General features: G+C 39.0%; 2 protein-coding genes across 4 annotated transcripts; one reads left to right on the top strand and one right to left on the bottom strand.

The window, feature by feature from the left end:
- Positions 1-1,167: 1,167 nt before the first annotated feature.
- On the top strand, positions 1,168-5,056 carry cldnd1b (claudin domain containing 1b). The gene is made up of 5 exons (XM_084091795.1): positions 1,168-1,241; positions 2,195-2,691; positions 2,829-2,936; positions 3,346-3,483; positions 3,598-5,056. The coding sequence occupies exons 2-5, from the start codon at positions 2,397-2,399 to the stop codon at positions 3,816-3,818; spliced, it is 762 nt and encodes a 253-aa protein (XP_083947921.1). The 5' UTR covers positions 1,168-1,241; positions 2,195-2,396; the 3' UTR covers positions 3,819-5,056.
- Positions 4,834-11,282, bottom strand: acy3.2 (aspartoacylase (aminocyclase) 3, tandem duplicate 2). Of its 3 annotated transcripts, none has more exons than XM_084091770.1 (8): positions 11,045-11,266; positions 10,760-10,857; positions 7,704-7,939; positions 6,487-6,682; positions 6,030-6,123; positions 5,838-5,945; positions 5,641-5,753; positions 4,834-5,463 (listed from the first exon to the last, which is right to left on the bottom strand). In XM_084091770.1, the coding sequence occupies exons 3-8, from the start codon at positions 7,937-7,939 to the stop codon at positions 5,266-5,268; spliced, it is 945 nt and encodes a 314-aa protein (XP_083947896.1). In that variant the 5' UTR covers positions 10,760-10,857; positions 11,045-11,266; the 3' UTR covers positions 4,834-5,265. The 3 variants fall into 3 exon arrangements, with proteins under 3 accessions (XP_083947896.1, XP_083947895.1, XP_083947894.1); XM_084091769.1 differs by having other exon boundaries at positions 10,760-10,946; positions 11,045-11,260; XM_084091768.1 differs by lacking the exon at positions 10,760-10,857 and having other exon boundaries at positions 11,045-11,282.
- Positions 11,283-20,920: the final 9,638 nt, after the last annotated feature.

The raw sequence follows: 20,920 nt of genomic DNA, 5'->3' as shown, positions 1-20,920 counted from the left end.
CAGTATATGTAGATTATTTTTCCACACGTTTCTATACTGAAAACTATACTATACTGATACGCATTTCATAAGTTTTAAAGGCTTTTATTGGCAACACATTCAAAAATGGGGCAGCTGTGGCCAAAAGTTGTGGGTTCGATTCTCAATACCGGTGGCAAAATGTAGGTGGGGGAGTGAAGAAACATTGCTCTTTTCCACTGTCAATGCCCACGACTTGAGTTCCCCTTGAGCTTGTACCCCCAATCGCTCCCCGGGCGCTGCAGTGTGGTTCGCACTCTGTGTGTGTGTTCACTGCTCCTAAAATGTGTGCACTAACTTGGACGGGTTAAATGCAGAGGACAAATTCTGAGTATGAGTTACCATACATGACCTTCACATCATGTCAATATAAGCAAAGACTCAGTATTTACAGTGTTCACCCATTCTTCTTCATAGCCTCTGCAATTTGCTCTGGCATGCTGGATGTGAGATTCAGGGCCAAATGCTGACTAATGGCAATTATGGGTTTATTGGTTTCTGCTTGTCCAAATGCCTTTTGAGGATTGACCGTCACCACAGGCTTTCTATGGGATTAAGATCCGGGGAATTGCCTGGCCACGGATCCAGAATTTCAGTGTAATGATCTCCAATGGTTTTGATACCATTCTGTATTCATGGCAGTGTTTTGGGCAGAATTGTGAGAGAGCACCCACTCCCTTGGATTAAATGCAACCTCACTCATGGATGGTCTCAGGATCAGGATGCTTCACTGTTGGCTAGACACAGGACTTATGGCAGCATTCACCCTTTTTTTTTTTTTCTCCGGACAAGCAATTCTCCAGCTGTCCCAAACAGTCGGAAGGAAGGTTCAGCAGAGAAAACTTTGCACCAATCTTCTGCTGTCCAATCCTTGTACTTAGTCTGTCATTGGTGTTTTTCTCAGAGAAGTGGCTTCATTTCTGTCCTTCTTGACACCAGTTATTTTCCAAAGGTCTTTTTCACTGCAGCTCAATCTCCTTAAAGTTCTTAATGAACCAGTAAATGGTTCTTTCAGGTGGAATATTCTTTGCAGCAATTTCCTTGCATGTGAAGACATTTTGATGCAAAGCGATGAAGTTTGCACAATCTTCACCCATGTTCTGCTGCTATTCTCGTGACGTGCACTAATCGCGCCCGTGCGGATTGAGGTTGTGATGTGCGCGCGCATTCGTAAGCGTAACCGGAACAGAGTCGTCATCAGCGCGCTGGGATTGTTTAATATGGTAAGTGACAATCGCAATCCGCTTTTATTGATTTAAACAAAACAAAAAATCGGGTGTTGTTGTTCTAAATAGTCATTTTTATTAGTATTAGAAATACAGAACACTCAAAATGTACATACGTTATTTTTGTATTCGTCAAAGTCTCGAGTATGTCGCTAAAACACACATTAGCCTGTTAGCTTTCATGCTAGTCAACGTCAAGCAACTTTAATGTATGAAATATTGAGCATTAGGCTATTGTGTCGGTTAAATATGTCAAAATTGTATTAAATATCGAATGATATGATCGATTGTGCATTTAAACACTTCGTGACTTATTTTATTATCTCATTTTCTGAATATTAAAGCACATCGACCAGGCAAAGAGCACTTTCTCATGAAGAGTTTGACTTTTGTTTTCTTTTCATTTCATTTTTATTTCTTTATTGGACATAACTCTCATTTTAAGGGGTTTATCAATAAATATGCTCTTTAATGCGCTCGTAAATAATATACGAGGGAACGACATATAAATATGACAAACAATAAAACCGCTTTTAAAATATTATAAATGTCTATTTTGCATGTAAGTTACCGAGTTGTTAGAAATGTTAAGTTTTGTTGTTATACCTTTTAAAAATTGGAAGTCACTATCAAGTACAATGACTAACCACAGTTTAATTAGCTGTTATGAGCAGTTTAGTGGCTTTTATCTGAAATAGATTATACTACAATAATAAGTACAGATTATTTCACAGACATAACTCAGAAAACAGCACTATAAACAGATTTGGTCGTGGATATCTAGCTACTTGAAGTGATTCAAAACTGGGATCGTCTTTAGCAAACCTTAGCAAATTCAATGTCTTAGTACTCCTCCTTAATTGCTCTCAGTGCATCAACTTTGTCCCTTGTAATTAAACATGTCTTTGTTTGACTTCTTTGTGATTTAATCACACTCCTCTCTGTTTCAGATGACACACTTCTTTAGATCTCAGGAAGGATCGTGTCCATGAAGATGAGATCTGACTTTCTGCAGTGGATATCACAGGAAGATGAAAAGAAACTTCTATGTAAAACACCAAATGATATGATTGTTCTCCTCACACTCATCTACTAAAGAGTTTATTTTTGGCTATCTGAAAGTTTTTTTTTTTATATTACATCATCAAAACAATGGTGGACAACCGCTATGCCACAGCGCTGGTCATCGGCTCTGTGCTGAGCCTTCTTGCCACCGTCTATCTCTCTGTTGCAATGGGAACACAGCACTGGTACCAGTACCACAGTCAGCCGGCCAGCAACGATGTCAACAACGGCTCAGATCTCCAGACTCTGGGGCAGGACTTTGAGGGAGAGGACATGGATGAGAGGAGCTACAGTGTCGCTTTGTTCCGGTTGAATGGCACGCTGGGTCTCTGGTGGCGCTGCATTCTGGTGCCCCGAAACTCACACTGGTTTAAAGAGCCTGGTGAGGAGAGGATATTCAACTTTGTAATTTATGTTAATGTATTAATTATTTACTATTAGTTGTATGTTAGGTTAATAACTGATGCTAACTACATTTGCTTTGTCTCTCTCCTCGCTCTCCGCATCCTTCTTTTCTAGATCCGATAATGGTGACTAAATGTCAGGCCTTTACTTTGCCCCAGCAGTGGGAATCCAAGTTCAAATCTCCTGGAAATATTAACAGTGGAGAAGATCTGCTGCGTACCTGTACGTCCTAACTCAAAATCAAACATGTACATGCACCTAATATTCAATTTTATATATGCACTACTGTTTAAAAGTTTGGAGTCTGTAAAAAATGTTTATATATAGATAGAAATTAATAGTTTTATTCAGCTAGGATGCATTAAATTGAACAATAAGAAATGTTTATTGAGCATCAAATCATCATATTGGAATGATTTCAATTCAATTTCAAATGATTATTATAAATCATTATTAGCATGATTGTGTATCACAATGTTGCCAAAGGATCATGTGACACTGAAGACTGGAGTAATGATGCTGAAAATTCAGCTTTGATCACAGGAATAAATTGCAGCGATGTTTTGTAATTTGCATTGTCATTATGTTCTGAAAGCCTTCAGATGTTTGTTTGTGTTGTGTGTGTCCTCAGACCTGTGGAAGTGCCAGTTCCTGTTGCCGCTGGTCTCTGTTGGACTGGTGTTTCTCGCGGCATTGATCGGAGTGTGTGCCTGTCTTTGTCGCAGTGTCACTCCCACTCTGTTCGTAGGGATCCTGCATCTGCTGGCCGGTAAGACAGCTGTACATTATGGATAAATGGGGATAGTAATAATAATAATCACAGCTATTTCCACAGCTCCCCGACAAAGAAAGCATAACATTTAAACATATATTTTGCTCCCAGGCCTGTGTACTGTGGCCACCGTATGCTGTTTCCTCGCGGGCGTGCATCTGCTACATGAAATATCCGATCTTCCCGAGGGTATGGACTGCTCTCCGGGCTGGTCCTTGTTTTTGGCCCTGATCTCGTCTCCACTGCAGATCATGGCTGCTGCGCTCTTCATATGGGCTGCGAGGAGTCACCGCCAACACTACACTCGAATGACAGCCTACAGGGTTGCCTAGGCAACAGAGGACTGACTGTAGAGTTGCCGAAGCGATTGTCTGCACTCACAGAAAACACACAGCTTCAGCAGCTGCTTTTAACACTAACCTAGTAGCTGTTATTTGCAAAGTTATGAAGGAAACAGTCTGAACACACCACCCAAAGTTAGTAGATTAAACTATCGCCGTCCACTCATAGCACTCTCCTGTGAATACTTGCATCTCTTGAAGGATCTTCCTACTATATCGGCCTTTTTAACCACTCTGTTAACATCTTTGCTGTTTGAGATGAGAAACTAAACCCCTACCACAGCCAATCAGACTCAAAAGCATCTATAATAATCAGTGACACTCCAGTAGTTCTTCAGGGCTTCATTATTTATTTAGTCACATTTTACCTGTTGACTAAACTTATTTACATGTGTTAGTTTCGTTTCCTCTTTGTGTTTTAAAAAACACCTCTGTGTTTTTATTGCGCCTGTTTTGTAGCTACTCCTAGCGCATTTTAGCGCTTTGCAATCCCAAGATGCACTAGGGTTTTTGCCTTGGCCTAAAAGACTGAATGTTTGCATCTGTCATAACCACTCGAGCCTTTTGTGTTTTCCTTAACATTTGTTGTGCTTATTTATTGCTTTGTTTCTTGTGCTTTACATTGGTTAAACAGTTTACCATTTAGTCTCTCTTTGAGAATGTATTACATTATGAATATTACACTTAACTTTGGTAACTTTGTTTAGAGTACAATTATGTTTTGTGATGGTTCAGGTAGCCATTTAAAACCATCTCAGCTGTGGTTTATATCCTTATTGTGGTTTATATTAGTTTTTGTATATCATGCACAATTGGAGGTAAAAGACTTGATGTCTTGCGGTCGGCTGTAAAATGTACCCAAGATTTCACTAGGATCATATTGTAAAACGATACAAGCGAATACCGATGGTAAAAATCACAGTGTACATCCAGCTCCAGTTGATTTCGTTGTGCCACGTGGTTTATTGTGTTGTAATATTTTGAAATCATGTTCTGTTCAAGTGAGTGTGCTGTTTGTTTTGTCTTTTTATTCCAAGCCTGTGAGAGGCTTGATTTCAAATCAGGTGAGCAGCAGCATATGAGCAATACAGTCAAGAGGATACCTCACTTCACAGCCTAATGTGACATCATCATCATGACGGTGTCCCAAATACTCCAGACGGTTTTGCCTTTTTTATACAGTTTTGTAATCATTTTGCTGGTCACAATAAATATCTTTTCATCCAAAATATTGTTGCTCATGATTTTAGCTGTAGATCAAAATGAGCTATTGATTGTCATATAAATTTTATATTGTACAAAATTACCTGGTGTATACCTGAGTTATGATAAGTGACTGAAAAATTGCTAATCATTTCAGCGACATTCTGTCTTGTGAAATCATCTGATTGATGTTAGATGGTTTGGTAATCATTCAGAGTTTAATATATTTTCTTCTTCAGTCTTTCTTCACTTGCGCCGTTGGAATCGTCACCGTCAACTTTTTTGCCAAGTGAAAAGCGATTCCCTTTTCATAGTAGGCACACTCATTGATAAAGAAAGGATGAAGGGACCCTTCTTCTTCATACTTCACAGTTTCTCCAGAAAATGACAAAAACAAAGGGTCACCCCGCTTGAGGAGACAGAAGTCCCTGTCCTAAACAAAAAGATCATTTTTGGTTGTGTTACTCTAACATGTTTTATCCCAAATCAAAAGAAAATAAATCATATTTTGCCTAAAAATAATTATGTTTTTTAGCCCATTAAGATTATTTGCATTGTGACATTCTGTAAATTACAACGCATGTTTGTATATATCTTTCTATATATGCACCTGTAACTGAGGATGAATGGCAGCGGTGAGATGCAGAGTCTCGGGATCTCTGGGATAATCAATACTTTTGATAAACTTGAAGGCTTCCATATCCCCGCCTTCAAATACTGTTCCTGAAAGCAAAATAAAACACACTTACTACTATAGTATAGCAGAAAATACACACGCAAGCCACATTTGGTTAGGTCTTACAGTACCTGAGTTGAACTTGTGGATCCACTCTATTGTCAAGTCGACGGCCTCTTTCATAATCAAATAGATGTCAGCCCTGACGACTCCATGCGGCTGCGGCCCGACTTCTATTGCTACAGAAACACAGGTCATGATTCTTGTCATCTGAGCGTACATTTGTGTATGAGTACTCAAAGGAGATAATCACCATCACTTACAAAAGCCATGCTTGGAGACAGACTCCAAGGAATATGCATCACTAATCGGGACATCCATTACCAGAACTCTCACAGGCACTTTGGTTATCTTAGTCTTAAATGTGTAAATGACAACACACAACATCAAAACACACATGCACAGACACAAAACAAAACCTTTTCTACTCATGGAATTGTAGGCCTACACACATTTAAAATGGCAAATAAACAAAAATCCAGGTCTGTGGTTCTTAGCTGGTTTTACTTCAGGACACATATTTTACATTTACAATTAATTTTTTTGCTATGCATTATTATATAGTTAGTTTGCATTTCTCATTGTTTCCCCACCCCCTGCTGTCTGTCTGACCACCCCTGTGACCCAATTTCCTGTCACAACAACCCACCAGCTGAGATCAACTGACCTGGTTTACAGAATGGAGTTTAATGAAGCACACTTGTGTTGTGATGCTCTTGCCTGTAAGTACTTGCAGATGTGCATGGTCGCCCAGTCACTGGTTGTGTAATGGATGAGCGTGAGGCCCATGTTAGATGTGGTGTTATGGAGGTCACAGATCATGTCTATTGCATCTGCAGATCCTTTCAGTCCCAGCAGATTGTTCAGTTCCTGAGCGTGTCGGACTTCATATGGGCTGCTGTCTGTTATAGGTGAACTTCAAGAAACGGAGTACAGATTTACATAGTAACATATTTGCATCATGCAATATAGCTTTTTTACTTGCTTTGCAATAGGCCTACTGTAAACCTTAATGTTATCATAACATTACTTGAAAATTTATTGAATATCATATTTTCATAACTCAAACAGGCATGTTTAATTAACTTATTTTAAAATGTAAAGGTTAAGAGCTATGTATTTAAATTATTCGCTCTTTCTTTAATTTGATTGGTCATGCTTGAAGTTCTGCCTGACAACCGCGCTGATTGATTGGTAGAAAATAATTATCTTTGAAAATTTCCCAACGGCTGTGAGTGAAAACAAACAAACTCATCGTCGTGACGATGAAAGGAGTGCGAGTAGTACCCTAGGATAAAGTTACATTGGTAGGTAAACGTTAAATGTATACACTTTTTTTTAATCGACTAAAACGTTTTATTCTAATCGCGTTTGAGTTAGGCCTAATAATACGTTTCTGTAAGAACATCGGCCAGCAAGTAAGATTTCCCGGTCAGACCTTGGCAATGTCGCCAAAAAAGCTGTTACAACTATAATATATTTTATTTAATATAGATATAATAATATTTTATTGAATATACAATATTTTGTTGAAGTTCAGCTATGAAATGTTAGGGAGCACACCTTATTAAAGCTGTTGATGTGAAGCAATAACTTGTTTAGGCTAACGTTAACGTTAATTGTTTTTATTTGTTCAGTGTAATTAAGTAACTGTTAAATGCAGCAAAAATGAGAAAAATTTAGTTTAGTCTAACATTACTTAAGTTAATCAAAAGGGAAGACCACCACATTATATGAACTTGATAAAATTGAATTGAATTGGAATGAGTTTTGCTTTTTTTTTCTATGCAGGTTCCAAAATTGACAACAATATACATATATATATATATATATATATATATATATATATATATATATATATATATATATTAAAAATAGTCCATGCTACATTCTCAATCTTCTAACGTTAACTTAGTCATAGTCAAAGTTCATCTCACCTGAGCATGGCTGTGCTGAAGCAGCGATTCATATCCGTGTCAATATATCTTCTGCACTCTTCCACAGCCCGTGGGTTTGACAGCACAGTTGTCACAGGAATCGGCCACACACCGTCTCCCTTCTCTTTCCGCTGTCTCTCCATCTCCTGCACCAGATACACACCTGACAGCTCATTGCCATGAGTCCCACCACATACGGCCATGCGACCCAGTGCTGGCAGGAACAACGATGCCATCTACAACACAAAAGTAAAAACATTCTTATTTTGAGTTTTCAAATGCCACCGCAATATGTGTTTTCTTGAAGAATTATTAAATCATGAGCCCTTTCATATTGCATTTACAATACCTCACTGTTCTAGACTCATTTTATTAGGCTACATCTTTTTTTCTTTTTTTTAAATTTGCATTTTGCAAATAATCTCCTGCAGTGGGTGAGAAAGAGGTGTGGCCATTACAGGTTGAGTTCTATGGCTAACACAAATAGAGTAATTTGACTTCCATTGTAAGTGCATTACTTTAAACCTACCTGTTCTTTGTTTTTACAAACAAAAGGAGACAAAACTGTCTGTGCCACAAATGCAGTCCATAGAGCTTTAACCTGTACTGAACCCTATAGCTATTTTGATTCAAACTGACAATATGATGTCATTATGTTGTTGACGATTTGACAAAACCAGTCACATGGGTCAATTTTTTGACATTGAGATTTATACATCACATGAAAGCTGAATAAATAAGCTTTCCATTGATGTATGGTTTGTTAGGATAGGACAATATTTGGCCGAGATACAACTATTTGAAAATCTGGAATCTGAGGGTGGAAAAAAAATCTAAACATTGAGAAAATCACCTTTAAAGTTGTCCATTTATGTTGGCGATTGTGCTGCATTCACTCACAAAAATAAATGTTTTATATATTTACGGTAGGAAATTTACAAAATATCTTCATGGAACATGATTTTTACTTAATATCCTAATGATTTTTGGCATAAAAGAAACATTTAGCATTTTGACCCATATAATGTATTGTTGGCTATTGCCACAAATATACCCGTGCGACTTGTGAACTGGTTTTGTGATCCAGGGTCACATTTGTAGTTGTAGCTTTTGAGTTAATATACAAAACCATCATTAATAATCCCTCAACAGAGGTCAACTCTTTGGGGAAGAGAAAGCATAACAAGTCACACATTGACTATTTTGCATGGCTGGCACAACAGAATACTGAAAATTGCACTGTTAATCAGAACAACAACAAAAAAGTCGTAAACAATTATTAACTGAAAATTCAGAAAAACAGGGTTAATGTTTATAAACGAGTAGGGCAGTGTTATAATTGTTAACTACAACTATAACTAAAGCCATAAAGAATGTGTTACTTGAATCAAAATAAATGCTTAACTGAAATAAAATAAAATATAAAAAAGACTTATTTTATTTCAGCAAGTTGCCAAGGCGACATTTCTTATTTTGGTTTAGTTTAACTTGAAGTATTAAAATAACTCAAATGAAATTAAAATTATTAGAGACAATATATAAAACAAATAATCAAAATGACAAATAGGCAAAAAAATTACAAAAAAAGAAAAGAAATTAAAGGGGCTATATGTAGTTTTCAGCGGCCTCTAGCGGTGATGTTTCAGATTGCAACCAATAAGTTTACAAGCGCGTGCTCGTGCGCTCTGGGTACCGGCCAGACTGAGACGCAACACACCGGAGAAAGCATCACACAACATGCTGGAAACTCAGGTAAACTCCCACTGCAACGTTACAATAATAGGCAACTTTTATCAGCTTGACGTTGAACTAATGCTCCATGCCTGTACCATGATAACGTTACATTGACTGCATTTAGCCTATGTAATGTGGTGTTACATAGGTAAATTTACGGTAAGATAACGAAAACGGTTAGTGAACTACCCTGAACAATCAGTATAACAGTAAGATCGTAGTAAGTAACATTACTGTACTGAATGAGCCAACTCCGCGTCTGTTTTTATACCCAAAACAAAGCGGAGGTTTCTCCATGATTCAAATGCCCTGCCGATGTTGATCTGTGTTTTTGTCCGAAGTTGATCCGATTCACGTCTGGCCTTACGAGCTTCAGCAGAAATTTTTTGTTTTTGTTTTTTATCAATATGTGGAGTTTGTGTTGGAGTCTGTGTTGTGCTGGGAGCAGGTCGTATCTTAGTGTTATCAGACATGCCATAAGTTGCGTAAGTCATAAGTCCATGTCATAAGTTGCAGTGTCGTCGCTGTTGAGTGCAAAGTCAGTAGATGAGGCTCGGGAGCACGCATGCAGGTCACGTCACTGGATTACGCGGTAAATCCGACGCGGCACCTTCACATAAAAATAAGAATACTTTCTTTCAAAGGTAATAGCAAAACCCGCAAAGTGGATCATTTTAATGTGAGATTACAACCCCTTCACACACAGGCAATAAAAAAAGGATTAATTTTAGTAGAAAAACTACATATAGCACCTTTAAATGTAAACTACAAAAAAAATAACTAATTAACTAAAACTATAATAGTATATATACTAAAATAACACTGCGTAGTCGTTGAAGTGTTTATGGAAAATGTTCCCTTTTATGGATGAATCCGAAAAAAATTCCACATGGAGTTCTGGAGGAAAAAACTTTACGCATTCTAGATAAACATATCTGATAAACGGAGACAGAAGACGTGCAAGTCACTGCTTTCTTTAGTAGAAAGTATGTCTTTGACCACATTACTTCAATCAGCAAGAATCTTTCCTAGAATTCCATTTAAACTGTAATGTTTTTTTGTTCCTAATAAAGTTACTGGCCAACTATCAGTTAACTTTATTTTTTATGCCATGTTTATCCATGTGTGTGTACCTTTAAGAACAGTTGGGAATGATATTAGTTCATTTATGGAGATTAGCTGTTTCCCTTCAGAACGAAATATTCTGTTGCTCTGTTAAACAATGTACATTTATTGAAGCTCATTACAATCTGTCTCACGTTCTACAACAACATGCAACATATTAAAGCAAAAGCTGCAGAAACGAAAGTAAAACCTCCTACCGTTATTTTTAAGACAGAAGTAAGTTGTTTCACTGCCTCTTCCAAATGCTTTCCCTATAATCGTCTTACTGAGTGGAGTTGCACAAGGCATCAGAGACCTTTGGACACATACATTGAGGTGTGACAGGACATGCGCGTTGACACACATTTAGCAAGTACAAGCCTAATCTAGCTGCAGGGGATGCACCTACACACACACACACAGACACACACACACACACAGTTTAAGACATTCTTCCACATTTGCTCAAACACGGTAAAGTAACATATAAAGCCATTATTTACCTCCTCCTTCTCTGCCTCGCCTTCAGTCACCAGCCTTGGATCATCTTTCACACATGATGTCCCAGCAACTCGCCATGAATCTCCAGCATGAAGCCAGTGCTTTGCTGACTCATGCATACGCTAAAAAGAGAGTGTGTGGAGGAAAAGCAAGAGGGGGAGGAGAAGCATCACAACTGAGAGGACTGAAGATCTTACAGATTATTACCTAAACATTACGACTGTGCATAATGACAGAGAAAGGCGGGGAAGTGTTTCGCAACAAACCAGTACTTCCTGTCACAGTTTCCTCCTGCTTTCCTCAGGGCATGAACACCTGCTTTGTGTTAGAAAATGCAATGGCCAATACCAAAACCAAAATTAACACGGTAATAAATCAATAAATGCACAGAAGTGTGTGAAGTACATAAACTCTTTAAGAAAGGTTTGGTCTTGTCCAAAATCTTCTTAACTGCAATTTCAGTTTCATAGTGGGGGGTTTTTTGTCTCACCATCACATTGTAAAAAAATGTCTAACCTCCCCAACTTCAAAATGTTCTAGTGACTGGTCACATCTAAATTTTTCAGTTGGCCAAAGTGAAATTCTGTAAATTTAATTGTATCAATTGTTGCAATAGTGTGTTAACATTGGCTCAATGAGAAATAATACGTTTATAAAATAAATAAAAAAGTTTACCAAACCGTGTTATTGGCCCAATTATATATTTTACATTGTAGTAAAATTCTGTTTTTGTTTTACCTAAACTAAAAATGTATATTGGTAAATTTATATTAGTAAAGCAACTTTACTGTATTGTTTATTCCCCGTTGCCCCAAAAGAAAATGAAACCCTATATATATAAACCCTCAAGCCATTCTGCCACAGTTTATTTAATAATATAATAGTTTATTTAATACATTTTACTAAATCTACAACAGTATTGTGAAAATACCTTAAAATGGTAAATACATTGGCCCCTTATTTATCATTCTTGCGTAGAAACGGGCGTATATGTTGGCGTAAGATTATGCTTACACTCCTCTCACCGCCTGATTTATGAAGCTGTGCGTACCTTTGAAATCCAGGTGTACGCAATACCCGCCCTTGATAAATGCCGCGGCTGAAAACGATCGTCATTAGAATAACACGCCCCTATATATTCAAGTCTCCGCTTCCCCCACGCCCTCATTTTACGCCATGGACACACGGAAGACGGCAAAGAAGAGAAACTTGGATGAGCAAATGACCTATCACAATGCATTATTTTACAGCACGTGTTTTGAAACAATTAGCATTTAATTTCGTATCACGTCACATGTATTGGGGTGTACAATAGTGATGATGATGTGATGTGGAGTACCATTCATTCACATTAATAATTGCATGACAATTTGTAATATTCTTATTATTACGATTTTTATTATTAATGACGCTTATTGTTATTTAGAAGAATGACGTTATTAATATTATTTGTATTATTATTATTATTATTATTATTTAAAAGAAGAAGAATGTCATTTTTATTATTTTGTCAGTCTGAATTATTTTTTGGTCATTGAAAGCCTTTCATTACTGAACCCAGTCCGTGCGCACCTGCCGGGTGTTCTGTAACCATCGTTTCAAAGAATAGTACAACGGCGAGCGCGTCGAGTAAAAAAGCCTCGTCGTTTGGGGAGGTGCGCGCGCAGTCTGCGGAGTCTCGTGCTGCGGAGCCATGCGAAAGTATAATCAAGGCTTGAAACGTCAGGTAAAGCGCACAGGCTCGCAACTGAAGGAATACATATGCCTACAAATCAAATGCTTTGGTAAAGTCACACAAATTAAACACTGAAGTCCATGTTGCACAAAAATAAACACTGAAGTTTATAATTACTATGCTGTTTTTTTTTTTTTACAGTGGGTCATAATATACACTGCTCAAAAAAATAAAGGGAACACTTTTTAATCAGAGAATAGCATCAAGTCAGTTAAACTCCTGGGATATTGATCTGGTCAGTTAAGTAACAGAGGGGGTTGGTAATCAGTTTCAGCTGCTTTAGTGTTAATGAAATTAATAGCAGGTGCACTAGATGGGCAACAGTGAGACAACCCCCAAAACAGGAATGGTTTTACAGGTGGAGGCCACTGACATTTTTTCCCTATTCATCTTTTCGGACTGTTTTTCACCAGTTTTGCATTTGGCTAGGGTCAGTGTCACTACTGGTAGCATGAGGCGATACCTGGACCCTACAGAGGTTGCGCAGGCAGTCCAGCTCCTTCAGGATGGCTCATCAATACGTGCCATTGCCAGAAGGTTTGCTGTGTCTCCCACCACAGTCTCAAGAGCATGGAGGAGATTCCAGGAAGACAGACAGCTACTCTAGTACCCCTTTTCCACCAAGGCAGAGTTGGTGCTGGTTCGGAGCCAGAGCCTAGTTTCAAATCGGTTCTTTGTTTTTCCACCGCCAAAGCACCAGCTCCGAACCAGTAAAACTGGTTCTTAAGTAGCACCAAATCATTGCAGGGTCTAGAACGGAGCCAAGAAAGAACCGCTTGCGTCAGGGGCTTGGGGCGGGGTTACCGTGACCAACAAGACGAATAGAAACTTGTGACCGCCATTTTTAAATAGCAGCTAGTCGAGCTAATAGCAGCTCGATTATAATATCCGTCTATGTAAGTTACGGCGAGCTGCACGAACGCGTTGGATTCCGATGTATTTTTGTAAACCCATGAGCATCCATAGTATTGTAACGTCCGTTATTGTTGATGGCTTGTTCGAGATGCATCGGAGCGGCGAGGACCGATCAGCTGCGGGAGTGTTGTGCTTTTAGATCGCTATCGCAGTGCTTTGATGTCATGCGGCGATCGATCTGCGAGAAGCCGATGCATCTCGAACAAGCCTGGCGTGTTTGTGTTCGGCGCTACCGCACTAGCGGTTGCTGGGCAACATGAGACGTATACAGTGACGTAAGATCTGGCTCTGTTGTGGCTCTCTAGCCGGTGGAAAGGCAAACCGGTTCTTAGTAAGCTCGTCAGTCGAACCAACTCTGAACCAGCTCTGGCTCTGGCTCTGAACCAGCACCCGGTTCTTGTTGGTGGAAAAGGGGTATAGGAGAGCTGGACAGGGCCGTAGAAGGTCCTTAACCCATCAGCAGGACCGGTATCTGCTCCTTTGTGCGAGGAGGAACATGATGAGCACTGCCAGAACCCTACAAAATGACCTCCAGCAGGCCACTGGTGTGAATGTCTCTGACCAAACAATCAGAAACAGACTTCATGAGGGTGGCCTGAGGGCCCGACGTCCTCTAGTGGGCCCTGTGCTCACTGCCCAGCACCAGGGAGCTCGATTGGCATTTCCCATTGAACACCAGAATTGGCAGGTCCGCCACTGGAGCCCTGTGGTTTTCACAAATGAGAGCAGGTTCACCCTGAGCACGTGACAGACAGGAAAGGGTCTGGAGAAGCCGTGGAGAATGTTATGCTGCCTGTAACATCGTTCAGCATGACCGGTTTGGTGGTGGGTCAGTGATGGTCTGGGGAGGCATATCCATGGAGGGACGCACAGACCTCTGCAGGCTAGACAATGGCACCCTGACTGCCATTAGGTATTGGGATGAAATCCTTGGATCCATTGTCAGACCCTATGCTGGTGCAGTGGGTCCTGGGTTCCTCCTGGTGCACAACAATGCCCGGCCTCATGTGGTGAGAGCATGCAGGCAGTTCCTGGAGGATGAAGGAATGATACCATTGAAGGGCCACCACGCTCACCTGACCTACATCCAATAGAACACCTCTGGGACATTGTGTTTCGGTCCATCTGACATCACCTGGTTGCACCTCAGACTGTCCAGGAGCTCAGTGATGCGCTGGTCCAGATCTGGGAGGAAATACCCCAGGACACCATCCGTCGTCTCATTAGGAGTATGCCCCGACGTTGTCAGGCATGCATACAAGCACGTGGGGGCCATGCAAACTACTGAGTACCATTTTGAGTTGCTGCAATGAAATTTCAGCAAAATTGACAAGCCTGCTGCATTATTTTTTCACTTAGATTTCCGGGGTGTCTTTGAATTCAATCCTCTGTAGGTTGATTATTTTCATTTCCATCAAACGATGTGGCATCCTTTCGTTCATAACACATTACCCAGTCCATATTAGTATAGATATCCAGCATGATTTTTTTCCCCATTGAGATCTGATGTGTTTTCAAAGTGTTCCTTTAATTTTTTTGAGCAGTGTATCATATCTTTTAGTTTGTCAGTGCGTTTTGTGGTGTTCTCAAAGTCACCGTGGTTTTGGGTGTACGCCAGGTGTACGCTGGAAATTTGGTGTACGCACTTTTGATAAATGAGGGCCATTGAAAGTACATTCTGCACAGTAGACCTTAAAAACCATGCATTTAAATTCAGGATTCTGATAAGATTCACAAAGCTGATGAATTGCACCTTACATTAACAAAATCACAATTATTTTAAAAACATCAATTATCTGCAAAAACATCAAAAAATACCATAAAATGGAACTACTACTACTACTGGAAGGAGTAACTGGGGAGTGTCCTCACCCAGTGTTTAGAGAAATTTCACTTAAATTTTAGTATTCAGGTACTTTGAGTTCATGAAACTGCAGCATATCAGTTTAAACATTAAACATTTACAAATATTTGCTAAAGTGCAAAAACGTCAAAAACTCCATAAAATGCAAGTAACTGGAGAGGGTTACTTCAAATGTTGAGTGTAACTTCACTTGAATTTTTGTATCTCACAAGAGGTACTTCGAGCTCATGATGTCCTCTTAAATGGTGAAGAAATGTTGATTGAGAGCAGATGTCCTTAAAATCAAAATTGTCACAAGAAAATGTGGCATTCTCCTTAATGCCAGTCTTTGGATGTACCCTCCACAGATGTGTTTTTAAAGCCCCAATTCTTTTGAAAATGCAAACACATTCTGGGTGTAAACAGGGAAAGGAAGTTGCATTAACTGACCAATGGCAAGTTCTGTAGTGCTTGAAAAGGATGTCTTGGTGATGTAATGAAAACTTGCAGAAGCGGCACTGCATGGACTCCTTATGCGGAAAACCTGCAAAATAAATAAATGACAAAGCCTTGCATTAAATAGCTGATGACAAGTGACAGGACAAAAGTTATTTTACTTAACACTGCCAAATTTGATTAATTTATGTCTTTAAATCACATGCAGCGATATTTTTATGCATACATACTGTAATAGACGTGCCACGTGTTACGGTTGCTAAGCCACCTTGGGAATGTCTGACACCGGTGCATACATTCAGCCAATCCATCAAGTAGAGGTGAAAAATCTGTGTTTCCTATTAGACATTCTCTGCTAGTACTAGGCGTTCCCCCCAGACTAACACAAAATGGCAGACATCAACTTCGTAACTTATTTAGCCTGAATTACACTGTCACATGTTTTAGCGGTCTCATGGCGGCTTTCAATAAAGCAACTTTACACATATTACATACCATAAGAGCTAACAGTATTTGACACAAATATGGAATGAACTAATATAACAGAAACGTATACCTAGTGTTTCATACATTTAATATAATCATAATAAAGTTAAGTTAAAAAATTTAAAATTATTTAGTTCAATAAATGTAACTGAGAGATTAGTATGGTTTAGGTTATAAAATGCTATCATGAAACCAGCAAAGGTGTGAATTCACTGTTATTCTGCAAAAAAGACAATGTTATGTATGTAAAATATGCTGTGTCCTAAAGTAAAACATTCAGAGTATCATTCTAATTCGTTTAGCGAATGCTTATCAGGAGCGGTAATGTAATACCCATATTTTTCGGTTTTATGTTGAAATTGAGACCTGCACTCAAATTAACGTAAGATTGAATAAATACAGTTCAGTACTCACCATAACTTAAATTATGGAAAAATCTGTCTGGAAATGATGTCGTCCTTCAGCATCGACTCCTCACTCTCCCGCGCATATCCATTTGAATCCACTATACCAACGGTTTCTCTCAGGCGCATGCGTATACGCTTTTTATTTTTTTTGCAAGGTTTGTTTGGCAAACACAGATTTTTCACCTCTACTTGATGGATTGGCTGAACACAATTTAATATGTTGTTCAGTAAATATATTTTTTTAATTCTACCTTCAGACCTTAAGCTAAAATTACCACAATGCATCTTTTTGTTTGGGGATAATTAGTTGGAAGCAATTTGTTGAGTCAATATTTAATTGTCAATTTCCCCAAAAAAATAAAATATATTTTTTTTACAGTGCACTTTGATCAGTGGTTCTCAACAATCGTTGCTTCAGGAACCAAAAATATTCTTAAAATTGACACAAACTGTAAAGACCAAACAATATGCAAAATGATTAACATGACTATCTCAGTGGGGGAATTGACAACTTTGTGAAATGCAAAACATCAGAAGTGCTTAAATTTAAAACAAACTCTGAAACAAATATTGTATTGGCCTAGTGTTAACATAAGACTGCAAATCGACTTGTCATTGGGGAAGAATGACATTCGGAAAGAACAGTCAGAACTCCTTAAGAGGGATTTCAATGAACTTTTTGAAACACATAGAAAACTGAAAATTCAGCTGTTCATGAGTGGACCACTCCCAGCAAGAGGAATAAATAGGTTTTCACGGTTGCTTGGGCTTAAATGAAAATGAAACCCCAAAGTGAAAATTCTGTCAATAATTACTCAGCCACATGTCGTTCCAAACCCGTTTCATCTTCGTTCATCTCTGGAACACAAATGAATGTTTTTTGTTTTTGTTTTTTTTATGAAATCCGAGACCTTCCTGACCCCTCCATAGACAGCAACGCAACAACCACTTTCAAGGCCCAGAAAGGTAGTAAAGACATCGTTAAAATAGTCCATGTGACTCCAGTGGAGTTACCTTTAACCTTAATGTTATGAAGGAAGGAGAATACTTTTTGTGCGCAAAAAAATTAACAAAAATAACAACTTTATTGAAGAATTTGTTATCTTCTGTGTCCGTCTCCTACACTGTTTACGTTGTAAGCACATGTTTTCATTTTGTGGTGAATTATCCCTTTAATACATGGCCGCAAAAAAATATGCAACTTCATTGACAACTTCAAACTTTTCTGAAGACAGAGACAACTGTTTAAACAGGATGGCCTACGCCCAAACAAACTTGGTGCAAGAGTGCTAAAGGACAATATCTACTTATCCCTCCATCATCCTTCAGCAGTATGTGCCAATCCACTCAACCTGAATGGCACACACACACCTGGACAGAGTATGAATGACCACAGGACTTCACTTCAGCACCTGAATGAACATGCGGCTGACACATCCCACAAGGACAATAACACAACGCAGACAACATCAACCACTGCTCACGGACACACAGAGCTCACCACAGACAGACTGTGACGTATAAGAACTGCTCCAAGATTCAGCACCCAAGGATGACTTTCTGGAAAACAGCCAGGGAAGCCAGGACAAAATATGAGGCACGTTAACCCCCTCTTCAGCATGCCCGCTTCTGAGCTTCTCAGAGAAAATTGAGGAACTGGTGTATGCTGGAACCAAACTATCCCACTCTATTGTTGTGAAACTCCAGATATCAACCAAAAAGCAGCGAGCCCCACAACCACTGAAGCCTGTGGGCCCAGCTCACCCTTCCCCTCCTATATATGAGAGCTCTTCGGCCACTGCCACAACGCGTGTCGGGTCCCTGCTATGATAACAATAACTTTCTCAAGTGTTTACAGAACAAGCGGGAACCCAGTGTGCCTAGATCTTTCTCTATTTCTGTTCTATTACATGATAGGAAGTCTAAGGCCTTCTCAAGCCGAATGGCAAACCCATCTAATCTGCTCCCTATTACACGTCAAACTAAGATTGCTGTGGGGACAAAAAGTAGTACTGTTTAGTTAGCACTTTTAAACATCTGCTCACTTAAATATAAATCATGGGGATGTAATGATTCACTCCGAGCCAGTTTAAAATCGATAAAAATATCTCAAGATTCAAGTTGGTTGAGATTTTAAATGAATCACGATACACATTTTAAACAGCAGGGGCGTTTACTGCATATCGTGACCTACAGGCTTTTCAGGCACGATAGCAGCAAGTAATTTGCAGCTAACGTTACGTACGGTGAGTGCACACTGGTGTGGAGCAGAACAAGCGTTTTCAGTTCATTCCAATGGAAGTTTAGTTTGTGAGCGTGAAGCTCAACTTCCTTGATTGAACTGATAATGCTCGCTCTGCTCCGCACCAGTGTGCACTCACCGTTAAACAGTAGCAAACATGGCGACAGCAAGCGCGTAGATGTTGACATTGGCATTTTGACTTTGACCAATAATTTTGACTAATAATCACCACTGTGAGAAGCTCCAGTCACCACCTTCTGCATGTAAATAGATAGGCTAAACCACACTGACCGGCGGATTCACAACCCCACTCGTGGCAACGCAAGTCTCCATGGAGAACACAAGGTGCATCTGTGTTTTCATGGCAAAAGATATGAGGCTGTTTGTTTTCTATCATAGTAAATGCATTCCAGGCTCTGCCTCATCAAGAGAAAGACCAGCGCGAGGATGTATTCTTCAGACTGAAGGAGAAAGCTGTGCTGTTGCATAACCAGGTGTTGCATTTATTTACTTTTCTCTATCTCTTTCTCTAAATGTGTACATGGATTTTTTTTATTTTTTTTTTTATATATAATTTGATTTATATGGCATATTTTTCTAAATGTGTTCTGTTTTTCTAACTCTTGCAAGTCTAATGACACAAATTATAAGAAATAATATTAAAATCTTGCCTTTATAACAATGTGAAACCCCTGTCACTGTTGTACTTAAATTTGGCTTAGTCTTTTTATTTCTGCTATTCCCCTGTGCAGGATGAGGGTGACGAAGGTGCCAGTATCAAACCACTGCAACAGATAGACTGAGCTGAAACAACCTCCACCCAAGAAAACAGCAGTGGAAAATGTCGATTTAGTGTTATTATTTGACATAAAATGTATTTCAATTTTACAAAGAAATGTGCAGCATTTTGTCTGAGAAATAAAATGACTCTTTTTCATTGATAATTTGTTTTAAATCTCATTTTGTTAAAAAAATCGTGAGAAAATCGTATCGTGAAACCAGTATCGCGAATCGTATCGCATCGTGAGTGAAGTGATGCATTACATCCCTAATAAATCACTTTTTGTCAACGACTAGAATAACACCAAACAACCTGGATTTTATGTTTGTAAATGAAACGTGGCTTGAAGACAGCTGCAGGGCAACAGCCCCTCCTAACTTCACTTTTATGAGTGTCTGCAGAGCTGTTAGGAGAGGTGGGGGTGGAGCTGCTCTAGTTAAAGATGTCTATCAATGCAAACAAGTGTCATTTGGTGATTATTTGTCTTCTGAATATCCGGGTATTGTGTTAAAACGTGCTCCACGCATTCTACTTGTCATTATTTACAGGCCTCCGAAATACTCTCCAGTCTTTGTTGAGGACTTTACAGACCTGTTATTAACAATTTCCTCAGAGTTGTGTAAAAGTCAGTATGGCAAAAGAATTCACAACTGTTTTTAAATACTTTTGATCTGACTCAGCATGTACATGGACCCACACACAATCGTGGACACACTCTAGATTTACTTATCAGTAAGGGCCTAAACATTTCATCGATTGTTATTAAGGATGTAGCACTGTCTGATCATTTCTGTATTTTCTTCGATATATTGATCTCTCCTGCCATTGAAGCTAGATTTGTCTCTGTCAAAAAGAGATGCTTAAATGAGAACACTAGGGTGCTATTTATGAAGGCTATATCTTTAACACCAAGCGTCTCTGCAGACTCCTGCAGAGTCTTCTTTTCTCCTTAATTCCTTTAACTCAAAAGTTCAGAGTGTAATTGATGATATTGCTCCTGTGAAAGTCAGGAA

Source organism: Abramis brama (assembly GCF_963993115.1).
Source record: "Abramis brama genome assembly, chromosome: 2".
NCBI classification, from domain to species: domain Eukaryota; kingdom Metazoa; phylum Chordata; class Actinopteri; order Cypriniformes; family Leuciscidae; genus Abramis; species Abramis brama.
This window is presented reverse-complemented; position numbering and strand designations above follow the sequence as displayed.